Consider the following 13503-nt stretch of genomic DNA (forward strand, 5'->3'; position numbering starts at 1 on the left):
GATGTGGAGAAATTGGAGAGGGTCGAGAGAAGAGCAACAAGAATGATTAAAGGTCTTGAGAACATGACCTATGAAGGAAGGCTGAAAGAATTGGGTTTGTTTAGTTTGGAAAAGAGAAGACTGAGAGGGGACATGATAGCAGTTTTCAGGTATCTAAAAGGGTGTCATAAGGAGGAGGGAGAAAACACCTTAGCCTCTAAGGATAGAACAAGAAGCAATGGGCTTAAACTGCAGCAAGGGAGGTTTAGGCTGGACATTAGGAAAAAGTTCCTAACTGTCAGGGTGGTTAAACACTGGAATAAATTGCCTAGGGAGGTTGTGGAATCTCCATCTCTGGAGATATTTAAGAGTAGGTTAGATAAATGTCTATCAGGGATAGTCTAGACAGTATTTGGTCCTGCCACGAGGGCAGGGTACTGGACTCGATGACCTCTTGAGGTCCCTTCCAGTCCTAGAATCTATGAATCTATTTTTGATTGTTTTAGAGGCTAGAATATGGAAAAGGGAGCAACTCAACTGGAAAATGCAGCAAGGAAGGAAATGCGGTGAGAACAAAGGAAGCACACCAAGACTGAGAAGAGGGAGAAAAAGAGAATGAAGGATGGGGAAGCAATAATTTATTATGAAGAAAAATAATAAATGGCAATCAAAATTTAGTTATTACATAAAAAACAGATTCTACCCCTGGTCTTTTGCGCAAACCTTCATTAATATCAGTGAATGTTTTGATGAGCATTGACAGTAGTATATGGTAGAGGGGTCTGTAATGTAGAAGACAAAATGCATAACAAGATCCAATGGCTGGAAGCTGAAGCTAGACAAATTCAGACTAGGAATAAGGTGCAAATTTTTAGCAGTGAGGGTAATTAACCATTGAAACAAGTTATTTAGAGCTGTGATGCATTCTCCATCATATGAAGACTTTAAATCAAGACGGGATATCTTTCTAAGAAATATGCTGTAGTTCAATTTATAACCAGTGTTCTGAAGGAGTTCAGACTAGATAATCAAAATGGTCCCTCTCTGGCCTTAAAAAGCTACAATTCACTTAATACCCTTGTCCACAAACCATAATGAAAACTAGAATTTGGCCCTCTTTACTGAATGAGCTTGTGGCAAGAATAATGAGTACTTTTTATACTGTTATATAAAATAATTAATGCATAATAATGCAACTCCTCGAAATAAAAAGAATGTCACACACTTGTTTTTGAACACTGACATACCACAAGCTAGAAGTCAGATGGCAGTTTGTCTCCCACAGCTGAAACACATGTATTTGCCATGTCTTTTGATTCAAAGTCATGTGTGCCATGACAAACAACAATTCCTATTAATTCAGTTTGGAATTTCTCATCGTGACAGTAAATGAGATATGACAAATTATCTTTCAAAGGAGTTAATTGGTATTTAGATATTCTGAAAATATTTTCAACTACTGTGAATTAATATTTCAATTTTTTTGTGGGAATCTTGTTTTTACATTAGTATTTTCTGATGTATATTTATGTTCCTAATCTAAATTAACAATATAATGATAATTTCAGGTAGTGAAGTAACAAATGCCTCTATTTTTAGTTGCGTGTTTCTAGACTCCAATTATAACAAAATACATGTAAAACATGTTCAGAAAAAGGGCAAGTAATTGACTGAACTGTGGACCATATGATTGCAGAGGGCAAAGAATAGCATTTATCTTTTTACATATTTAAAGTATAGCGTCGTACTAAAAGTAATCCTCACTAAGCTCTGCAAGTATTATCAGGAGAGCTGACCAAATCATTTCCCAAAAGTTTATTTGACAGATTTTGGCATCTTTTTGTCCCTTAAATTATTCAGTGAATGATTTTTCACATTATTCAACCAGCTGTCTAAGATGGTCAAACATTGTTTGTTGAAGTGATTTGATGATTGTTTTGTGCCAAATGTTGGATAAGTTATTCATGAATAACTGGTTCCATTATTCAGCCAGCTCTAATTATTATCCCTGTTTTACAAATGCTGAAAACAGATACAGACAGGTTATGAAAATTCTAAAAGTGACTGGAAGGTGGCATGCACCAGACAACAGTTTCTAGCAGGAAGGAATAAGGGATTTTGGTAGCACGCTCAGATGGGGACACTGCTCATCTTATACCCTCATGTTAGCTGATTTTCCTGTAAATCTCTTTTGATACCCTCAGCCTGGATGTATAAGGCTTATGGAGCTGTGTAGTGGCGAATCCACTGTCATTCCCCACACCACAATAGTCCCACTCCCCTGCAACCCATGGAAGTTCAACAGTCACACTGTTGAAAAATCATGTGAGTCCTGCTAATCCTCTAATGCCCTTCCCATGATTCCCCCCAAAAGGACAGATGAGTTCTCCCACAAGAACTTATCTCCGCACAAGGAACCATGGGTTATGCCCCTAAACACACACTGGTGAGTGCAGAAACAGAAAGGATACTGTAAAAGGAGCATGGCTTTGCTGTGGGAATGGTCACACTCAGGCTAGGATAACCCAGATGCTCAGGCCTAGGTGCCAATCACCTGGGTTAACTGCCCAGTGTAGAAACACACTTAGTCTAAAAGTGTCAGCTCTATTTCATGTATACCTGATAAAATTTGTTTAACCCTTTCAGTATTTCATATGAAACACTTCAACTTCTGTACATGTCACTGAATGCAACATTCTAGGTTTTGTTTTGTGGCTGTTCTATTTGCCTTTGCTCCAAAATGATAGGTTCAGTGAATTCCATCAGGCCATGGATGTTTTAACAGCTATTGAATTTTGAAATGCTAACAATCCCATCAGATATTCCGTAGTCTGCTGCACTGAATTGTTCAGGTGAGGAATGTGCCTAGGCCATCACACCAGTAATGGAGACTTTTAAACAAAACAAAACAATACACTTAAAACTCCAAGAGTGAAGTCCTGGCCCCAGTGAAGTCAATTGCAAAACTTCTAATGCCTACAGTGGAGCCAGGATTTCACCTCAAATCAGAACCAATACGAAAATTTTGAATAATATCAGTTTTTCTGATCTGAATTATTTCCATGGCAAGAGATATTTGTAACACAATAGACCACTGCGAATGTTATTAAAAACTGGACATGTATCATCCTCAGTTGTTAAATATGCAGTATTTATAGTATTTCCCATTTCAAGAAGAGGCAGTATGTAAGTATCACTGCAACTGTCCATTTGTAATGGAAATCACTGTAAAGTGTGTCTAAACTGCAACACACTAATAGGAAAAGAGCAAAGAAACCAAGGTACTTGCAGCACATTATTTATCTACTGGGAAATTACTAAGATGTTTTATACAAAAATATACATGATTAAATCATAGCATTTAGCCACGGCACTGCAGTAGGCGTGATGCAGAGCCACTTCACCCCAGAGAGACATTCTGCCTTAAAGTGAAGCGTCCCAGTTGTGCAGGGGGAGGGCGTAATCTCTGACATCCCTTTAAGGCGCACAACATAGCTGGTGCTTGGAGGGGTGGAAGCATGTCCCCACCACTTTTCCATTGAGGTGAACCCAGGTGAAAGCAACTAAGTACCATCTCTTCTGCTCCTTCAAGCACAAAGGCTGCAATTCCAGGCAGTGGTCCTGCAGGTCATGGAAGGAAGGGACCAGAGGCTCCTTACTCCATTGTGCCACCTGCTATAGCTCTAATGTGTGCTGCCATGCAAGGACCAGCTATAATCAAGCCCATAATTTTCCTTTATTTCTGAAAGGTCTCCAGAACTTGTCCCCAAAATACAGTTTGCATCATTTTTCATATACTGCAAGATCCTGTCTCTAGTACTTTGATACTGTATTTATCGAGGCTACTATAGTACTCGTTTGCAGTAGGTTTGCATTAATTAGCACAGAACATATTGATATTAATTGGCAGGTTATTTTTAAGTATACAGAAAACATGTTTCATTTTTTAAAAACTTTAAAAATACCTAATTGCAAATAATTACAAGCCACATTGTTTGCTCTGCTCTCCTGAATGAAAGGTAGAGGGATACCACAACTCCCAGCCAGGTGCATGCAGAAGAGGGGAGGTCTGGTCTAGCACAGGTGCTTTCTCCTTGTCTGAGTTTAAAAATAATGCTTCTGTTGGCTAACGCTGAAACTGCATCCCTTGTCTCAATTAAGTTGGAATCTAATGAAACAGAAAGGCAGCTCAGGGGAATTCATCACAATCTCCTCCAGGTGGGAAATCAGATTCAGCCACCAGATTGTTAAGCACATTACATGAGTGTTGCGCTTGGTTGAGAGGCTGGGAAGTAGTCATATTCCTTCACAAACACACAGCTGTTAGTGCCCCTCTGTTGAATGATTAATGGAGCAGCATTAATGGTGACCTTTGAAAGAGGAGGGGGAGTAATAAGGTGTCAGGAAAATATATCTTGGGAAGAAAAAAAAATGAGTGTCCATGAGAATCTTAAAATGGGCTCTGCCTGCACTGGAATGACCTGGCAGAGTCCTTAACTGGAAAAACAGAATTTAAAAAATACATTTAGGAAGACATTGTTAATATATTTATATGTTATATCTTGTCAAGAAACCTTTCTATGTATGTTTGAAAAGCATATCATATTTCTCCATGGAGTTATTTATTTTGTTTGCAATCCAGTGCGGTATTTTTACCTTTCAACTGTTTTCCCTTTTATTTCACCTAAAGTGGAAGTTCAGAATTTGATATCACAAAGAGACATCATAGTTCCTCACTTGCTAGCATGCAATCAACAAATCTAAAGTATTATAACATGCCCTTAGTAGGTTGAATTCCTGTAAATCTCATTTATTCCGATCTCATTTGCTAATAAATCTAAAATATGTGCCTGTACCCCCCAGGACCTCAATAAAAACTTTATACAATGAACAATGAAAAAGGGGGCCTTCATCATTTTTTTCACTGCTTCAGTGAGACAAAGAGCTCTTTCATTCAAACAGCAGCAGATATACAGGATTACAATTATATACATTGGATATAAATTATACTTCCTCAAGTCTCCCCCACCCCTCTTCCTCATCAGAAGTCTGACTGAAGGGTAAACAGTTAAATGCTTATATGGTGATGATTAGCAAAAAATAAACAGAGCAAGTACTAAAGCTGGCTTTGCACCTACTGAATGCTGCAAGTGTCTGTACTCATTTGATATGCATCTAGCAAAGCTTGGATGTTCCCAGAAGGCCACTCCATGAACACTGAGAGAGCAGCGTCTGCTAGTGGTGCCTGTGAGTCATAAAGAACAGAGAAAATATTTATATAACTGAGAATAGTCAGAGTGAACAAAGCCTATGTAGGATACGTTCTATATTATTTTAGAGCACACACAGAAAGAATTTCATGCAAATGAGCATCAGCAGCATTCAAAGAGCAATACATGTTATGTTCTTACTTATATCTTATGTTTCTGTAACAGATTTGCTGTGTCATATAATTGGCATTTACGAGTTTTAATTAGAAGGCTTTATGATCTGCTTGATTTTCAGCAAACTGCCTAATACATCCTGGCAATTAATTATTACTCATTATATTATATATGTTTATATATTTCAGTGTAGTAGCTGGGCAACGGTTAGATGTGTTTGAACGCATGTGGAAGGGCAGTTTTAACAAAAAAGAAAACAGTTTTTTCCCCCTCTATTGTCAGCATGTAAATTTGATGTACTACTGTACCTGTGGCATTGAGAGGACATCGATTGAATGCCATGTCACCAGCTGGGGTCCTTTTCCACACCATTGACATCAAATAATCTTCAGGACATATTTCGTAAGGTGCTGTGATTGAAAAATGAGTATTTGAATATAGGCTTTTGTAAAATGTATACATTGCATATCAGAGAAAATATATCCTCAGCCTTAACCCCATACTCTCTGAGAAATGCCGATTGTTGTCTTTTGGGGCTCATTTTAACATGCTTTAACACATAAATGTAAGATCTCCTTTGATTTTTGTGTAGGATCTCTCTTCCTGCTGGGCTTTCATTTCACAATCTGTGGCATTTACTCTCTCTCTCGCCTATATACATACATATGCAATATTAGCTCTTTTAAAAATATGCCACATTGTACCAGTTTCTATTTAAAACATTGTGTCTCTGTTGCAAATCAGTATGGTTAATGGGCATGAAAAATGCAGAAAACTCTTTAAGGCTTTTGTGGGTTTTTTTTTAAACTTTAGTTGCACCCAAAGCAATTATTTTAAAACCATTGCTGAAACATTAAATGTGATAAGCATGTCAATTGTGAAGCAGATATTCTGGAAACAAGAGAGTAGGTCACTACTTCTTTTGAAATGGCTTTCATCGCAATTGTGGTATTAGCGAGTGAGGCCAATAATGTGAAGCAGAATGGCTATAAGCCAAAATGACCTTTACTGATTATCACAAAAAAGTTTTTAAAAGGAAAGGAAATGACTTTCACATTCCCATGGTAACAGATTCCTACTAGCAAATATGGACAAGGTAAAAGAAAACTACATTTGTAGCATTTTCACATAATCAAGACTTCTAGATTCCTTTTGGTGTTCAGTATTTTTGTTGTAGTTTCCCAGTTTGTATTTTTTTGAATATAGTAACTCTAAAAAATCTCCATTTTGACAGATCTGTCTAACCATTTGAAGTGATGGAAAACACTAGCAGCTGAAATCATTTGAAGAGTAGCAGAGAAAAATGGGGAATATTTTCCTTCTATCATTGTCTGTATTAGAGTAGAAACTATGGCCCTCTGTACTAAATGCGGTATATACTCATAATAAGTCCCTTCCTCAAAGAGCTTGCTAGACAAGATAAAGGGTTAGAGAAATGAAGTATAATTATCGTCACTTTCCAGATAGGGAAGTGAGGCACAAAGGGATTAAAGGACTCACCACAGTTATACAGGAAAACTATGGCTGAGGAAGGAATTGAACCCCAGTATCTTGAGTTTAATTCCAATTCCTTTTCCACAAGACAGCCCTTTCCCTGTACTTCTACTGACAAAACTATGCAGAAGCAGTGAACTCTGTCTTTGTGGATGACAAAGAGCTCCTTGCAGATGGCTCAGTGATACTAATATGAATCACAGTCGTTCTGAAAATTGCTTGCTAAATTTGCCTCGGCATCAGCACTCCTGAATCGTAAGTCAAGGAAAGTTGATGATGCTAGAGAAGCAAGAATATCCCTTAATGGCAAAACCCTAAGAAAGTGAGCTGTTTCACTTATCCAGAATGCTAATTTGTGTCAGATAAGGCAGTCTAAAAGTGAACTCATGAGGCCAATGTTCTAATGGGGGGAAAGCAAGGGATGCATGATAAATGGGGAACATCTGGTGACATAAGCATGTTCAAATTACTGTCATACTTTAACCTTGTGGGGAAAAAAAAAGAAAGATGGTCTTTGGGCTCTGAAAACTGACACAGCTTACCCAGGTGCTGACTTACAACTGACTTTCTTTTTTGTAGGGGTCTTCCCCCTTCATATTGACTACATAATGTCTAATCTGGCTTTACAAACTTGCTCAATCTGTTTTATTCCAGTTCAGACTCCATCCAATACTCAAACAGATTATATAGAATTACAGAGTGAAAGGTTGCTTGGATGCTTTTGGGACAGAAATTCTATCTTTATATCAGTTTAAATATGGTAAATTTGCATTAGTTTAAAATCAATTTTCCTAGGCCTTTTAGGGTTAGAAGTGTGAGTTCCCATTTAGAAGCAACAGTACAAGAAAATACCATTTATATTTTTGAGGATGATTTTATGTATAGAAAAGCTATCATGATACTTCGGTTGATGGACATTTTAGGGAAATTCCATGTCTGGGAGTGAAGTAGTGAATATTTCTCTAGAAGGCTAGTAAAAGAAAAGTGGCTGTTTGACACTGTTCAGGAGGTTAGAAAGTTATTACATAATTCTCCAATTTATCACCTGGCTCTAAAATGTATCACATGAATTAATACTTCATATGTGTAGGTGATATGTAGGCCCTTTGATACATTAATTGATCATACACTTAGATTAGTGAACAGAGGGCATATGAAGTGGTCTATCACCTCAGGACTTACTTTCACATGCCAAACTCCTTCCTCTTCCAAATGCTGAATTTTATATGTGTGTGGCCAAATGTAATTTAGACATTTTATTTGAGAGAGAGTTGAAGGTAGAAAATGTGTGGAGTCCTTTCAACTATTTGGAAGTGTGCCAAGGTACTGTATTTTAAGTAGGAAGTAAAACAGACTGAACAGTACTGACCTATTTTGGTTCTATTTGTAGTGGCTAAATTACATGTGTGGGGGTGTTTTTTCACAGAATTCGAACTTTCTGCAGTGTTAGAAGCTTAGAGCTCCACTCCTCAGCTACAGCTTGGGGGAGCACAGAGCAACTCAGGATTAGGGGCTGGACAGATGGCTTTGTGCTATTTTGGTTCTCCAGTCTGAGTGCTAGTTAATTGACACTGTTGCGGTAGCTGAGGATCACCAGGATGCTGGTCAGTGAGCCACTTGAGTTTATTCGTATATGGAGATGTCATAAAGGTCTTTTCCCATGCTTTATTAACTTCTATTTCAGCTAATAACCCTCAACTTCTGTGTATTTTCTCCTCTCTGCCTATGATTGCTGATGATACAGTATTGTATTACAGTGTGCCATCTTGGCCCCAAGATATAAACTTATTAAATTCTGACTCTGAGAAGTTGGAGGCATGGTTATTCTTTAATGAGCTGATTTAAAATTAAATTAAAACGAAAACCGTGGATTTGCATTCACCTCCAAGATTACAGGAACTGATTACCCATTGTTGGTTTAATCATTAATGAGGTAATGACATTAAGTGGGATGTCAGGTAAGTAATTTAAAAACTGTAGAATCTGGCTTGCTCCTTCTCTTCTTTCTAGTTTAGCAAATATGGATTATATCTACACATTTACCATGTTGACAAGCACAGTGTACAAATGAAGAAGAATGTTCTCTGCATGGTGCACCCAAAATGGGGAATAATGTACAGAACAGCTTACACTGTGTAAATATCTACATATCTGGACATCTGCTGATTTATGATCACTTTATTCAGTTGTGTAACCCTTGCTAATCTCTCAACTGGGGTTTCTGTGACCTTTGCAGACTGTGCCAAACCAAAGGCGAGGAAGGGGCCAGAAGAGACTAACACAGAGCAGCTATTTGGAGGAGTTCTCTCTGAGTCCAGTGGACTGACTGGGAGGCTGAAGACCACAGTGGCCCTCAGAGTAGCCTTGTGGATTACATGTGGGATTGAATTTCTATGATTCTTTTGTGTGTTTAGTTTATTTTACTATTGTAGTAATTTTTAAATATTTTAACCTGGACAATTGATATAATCACTTGCATCATTTACTGGTATAAATTAGAGACTGTGTTGTGTGTCTAGAGAAGGTAACTATCTCCTTCTAATCTAAGGTCAAGGACACCAGGGTTATGGGGGCAAATTTGGCAAACCAGCTATATTGCACATAATGCCCTTCCCTCAAACTGTTCCATTACAGGCCAAATCTTGTTTCCCTCATGTAATCTCAGTAAGCAGGTGCGGCACAATGGAAATCTGTGGAGATGGATAGAGGAAAAATCTTTTCCTTTAGGCCACTCTGGGGCTGCTGCTTTCTTTCCCCCAAATGCTGTGGATGTTCAGCAGGTGGATATTCATAGCTGTCCCCGCCCACAAAATACTTCTTGACCCTTCTGCAGATGTTGCCTCCTGAAGCACAGCTCTATGGCATGCAAGTGTTGTAGATCTCCATTTGTGGTCTCCCAAGAGCCAGCCCCATATTTCTGGGTGTCAGTTAAGCTGCTTGTTGGGCACTGTCATTTAAGATAGCAGGGTCCAGGGTACTTGGACTAATTACCTGCTGCCCAAGAGGACTTAAGGGAAGGCTACTGAGCCTTACAACAGGGGAGACAGCTGCAGGTGATTGGGAGATGCCAGAAGACACTGAAGGAAGTAAGGAAGGGCCCTGAATCGGAAGGAGGAAGGCACCAGCTGGGAAGGCCTCTGGAGATGGCTGAATTCCAGACATGAGGTGAGCAGGAAGACAGACCCTTAGGGAGGAGGGACTGCGCCCAGCCTGGGATGAAGTTGAAAGAAATTAATTAACAAACTTTTAAAGAGAGGATATCCCTCAGGCAGGAGGGGCTGGGCCCAGCTGAAACTGTGATGAAGACTTTGTGAATTTTCTTTTAAAAGACATTGTGCAGGACTTAATAAAATGAACTCCAGAAGGGGGAATGTGTTGAATATCTGTCCTGTGTGGTCTTTTTAAGTGAGCCTGACTTAAGGGGAAAGTGAGACAGATCTCAGCAGAGCCATATTGACCTGAACAGGGTGCTGCAGGACCAGCATGCCCTTTGAAAGATACCCACAGAGGGGCATTTTCCTTCATATTAAGTGTCTATAGCTAAAACTGATTTGCTTACAGTGAAAACTGATTATGGGAGGCAGGCTTCGGGGACTACCACCCCCAACAATTGTAATTAATTTTTTATTTTTTATTTTTTTTTGCATTAAAACTGTCACCTACATTGTTTGTTCTGGGGTAACTTTTAATCCTATATTTTAATAAGCCCTTCATTATAAAATTAACTAAAATGGTGACAGATCCGTGTCAGTTGCATTTAGAAAGTCCCAAGCATTATATTGTTAATACCTTTCTGAAGATTACTGAATAAGAATCTATGCCTGAGATGGGAGTGAGCTGTATCATGGCCTGGCTCAGTGAGCAAAATATAAATTTTAAAAGTATCATGCAAGTGAGGCTATCAATTGAATATATTAAAAGAAAAAAATATGACTGGTGTTCTCTTAATATAGAATGCTATAGAAGTACATGAATGATTCTCTACAAAGTCTAATATCTTGGAATGTATAACATTAATTCACAATTGAAATTAAATAGTGAAAATCATTCACATACTTCTATAGCATTCAGAACCAACTCTGTGCCTGAAAAAGCACAAACTGTCAACATACATATTCTATAGGCTTGCTCCCACTTACTCTTCAGACCTTTATTGTGTTTAGGATGAATTTGCAAACTAATGCCTTCAAGTCTGTTTACAATTTTTCCCTTTTGTGAGATGTATTGGTCAGAATTTAATTAAAATGAGACTAATATTGTGTTCAGGAAATTTGCACTGCTAGTGAACCCAGTCAAAAATGTTTTTTAGCTGGATTCTTGGAAAGCAATACATTCAGGGCCCAAGTCCCCACTGGCACAAATGCACTCCCTCTATGCTAGTTATGCCACCAGTGTGTTGAGCTCTTGGTGTTCAAAGTATTTTGTGAAAGCAGTTGGAGACAGCACTGGTAGGTACTATAAGGACATGTCTACATTACGCACTGGATCGATGGGCAGTGATCGCATCTAGTCTAGACGCAATAAATCGACCGCCAAGCACTCTCCCATCAACTCCGGTACTCCACCAGAGCGAGAAGCGGAAGCAGAGTCGACAGGGGAGTGTCAGCAATCGACCTACCGCAGTGAAGACACCATGGTAAATAGATCTAAGTACGTCGACTTCAGCTACGTAATTCATGTCGCTGAAGTTGCATAACTTAGATCGATTTCTCCCCACCTCCAGTGTAGACTAGGCCTGTCCCAGTGAGTCAGCTGAGACATTCCAAATGTTTTCACAAAACAACAAAACAAAACACAAGAGGCCCCTTCCCCCCCACAAAAAATAGCCAACAACCCAGTGGTTAGGGCATTCACTTGGCTGTGGGAGACAAAGGGACATAACTAAGGGGGGATATGAGAGAGAACACAAAACTCAGAGTCAACCTGTGAAACTATTTGTCAAGGGATGTTGTGAAGGCCAAAACTACAATGGGGTTCAGAAAAGAATTAGAGAAATTCATGAAGGATATGTCCATCAACGGCAATTAAGCAAGATGGTCAGAGACAGAACCCGATGCTCTGTGTGTTCCTCAATCTCTGATTGTCAAAAGCTGGGACTGGATGACAGAGGATAATTGCCCTGCACCAGCCACTATCAGAAGACAGTATACTGGGCTAGATGGACCACTGATCTGATCCAGTAAGGCCGTTCTTATGTTCCCTCTTCTAAATCAGGCAGAGGCTTACCCACCAGGCTATTGCTATTCTGGAGTCGGTTGATCTCTCTTTTTGACCAGAAATTCCATCCTAGACCTGAGAATTCTCAACACTTTTTTTTGTCAAAACAATTACATTTAATAGAAAAAAAGCATTTCATCATGAAATTCCCAACCAGCTCTAATAATTACATGAATTTTTCCAATTGTAGCTTATCTATCTATCTATCTAGTAATTATTTTGCGGCTATAAAATAAAATGTTCAAAGCATTCTACAGACACTATTACATATTTTTTTACTCGGTACAGTGGAAACTCTTGTAACAGTCTTCTAGAGTTTTCTTTTTGACTGCATATCGAAAGTCTGTTTTAAAAGCTGATGTGAATATATACTTATCAATGTATTGATAAATTGCATCACCTTCAACCTGTTTGGAATTTTGCCCAATGACTTCAGTGGGAATTTATGGCACTCAGTATCTTGAAGTATCCAGTCCTATATCTGCACTTCTAAATTCGGGATGGCTTAAAAAACTTTGTTGGTCATTAAAGTCAAGAACTAGACCCTAACCTTGCCTATTAATATCTTTATTCATTTTTATTCTACTGATCATAGTGACAATAGTGACAATTGGTTCAGTATTATTTTATTAGTAGTATTATAGTAGCACCTAAAGGCGCTAGTTAAGATTGGGGCCCCATTATGCTAAGTGCTCTACACACACAGTAATTTTTTGCTCCAAAGAATTTACAATCTAAATTGGCAAAACAGACAAAGGATGGGAAGGGAAAACAGGGGTACAGAGAGGTGAAGTGACTTGCCCAAGGTCACACAGCAGATTAATGGCAGATCTTAGACTAGAACCCAGTGCCCTATCCCCTAACAAAACTAACAAAGCAAAGTTTTCACAAATCTTGTGTCATAAACAGATAGTTAAGGGTTAATCCCTCTTTTACCTGTAAAGGGTTAAGAAGTTCCCCTAGCCTAGCTGACACCTGACCAGAGGAACCAATGGGGGAACAAGATGTTTCAAAAGGAAAGAGGGAAGTTTTCCTTTGTTTAGAGTTTCAGTTTCAGCCGGAGTGAAAAAGCTCAAGGAACCAGCCTCTTATCAGAGTAGTAAGATTTAGAAAGGGATAAATAGGTTTATGTTTATTTCCTTTGTAACTTGTCTTGGTAGCATTAAGGGAATTATCAAAATTGGGTATTTGGGTATTTTTTGTGTAACTAAGTTTTTGCCCAGGGGAACATCCTCTGTGTTTGGAATCTGTTGTCTGTGAGAGTAGCTGGTATGCTAATCTCTCCCAGAGGGTTTTACTTTTACCTTTCTTTTCTTTAATTAAAAGCCTTTTTCTTAATACCTGATTGATTTTTTCCTTGTTTTTAGATCCAAAGGGGTTGGATCTGGTTCCACCAGGAGTTGGTGGGAGAAAGGAGGGGGGATGGTTA

At 38.7% G+C, this 13503-nt stretch overlaps 1 protein-coding gene across 10 annotated transcripts in view; it reads right to left on the minus strand.

The window, feature by feature from the left end:
• ADGRB3 (adhesion G protein-coupled receptor B3) overlaps nucleotides 1-13503 on the minus strand; it is a 626613-nt gene that overhangs the window by 317661 nt on the left and 295449 nt on the right. For all 10 annotated transcript variants that reach the window (XM_039531243.1, XM_039531244.1, XM_039531245.1 and 7 more), the window contains 2 exons: nucleotides 5672-5773; nucleotides 5118-5224 (listed from right to left, as the gene is read on the minus strand). In XM_039531243.1, coding sequence (XP_039387177.1) covers nucleotides 5118-5224; nucleotides 5672-5773 — 209 coding nt within the window. The remainder of the gene's footprint in view (nucleotides 1-5117; nucleotides 5225-5671; nucleotides 5774-13503) is intronic.

The sequence above is a fragment of the Mauremys reevesii genome, linkage group 3, assembly GCF_016161935.1.
Source record: "Mauremys reevesii isolate NIE-2019 linkage group 3, ASM1616193v1, whole genome shotgun sequence".
Lineage (NCBI taxonomy): Eukaryota > Metazoa > Chordata > Testudines > Geoemydidae > Mauremys > Mauremys reevesii.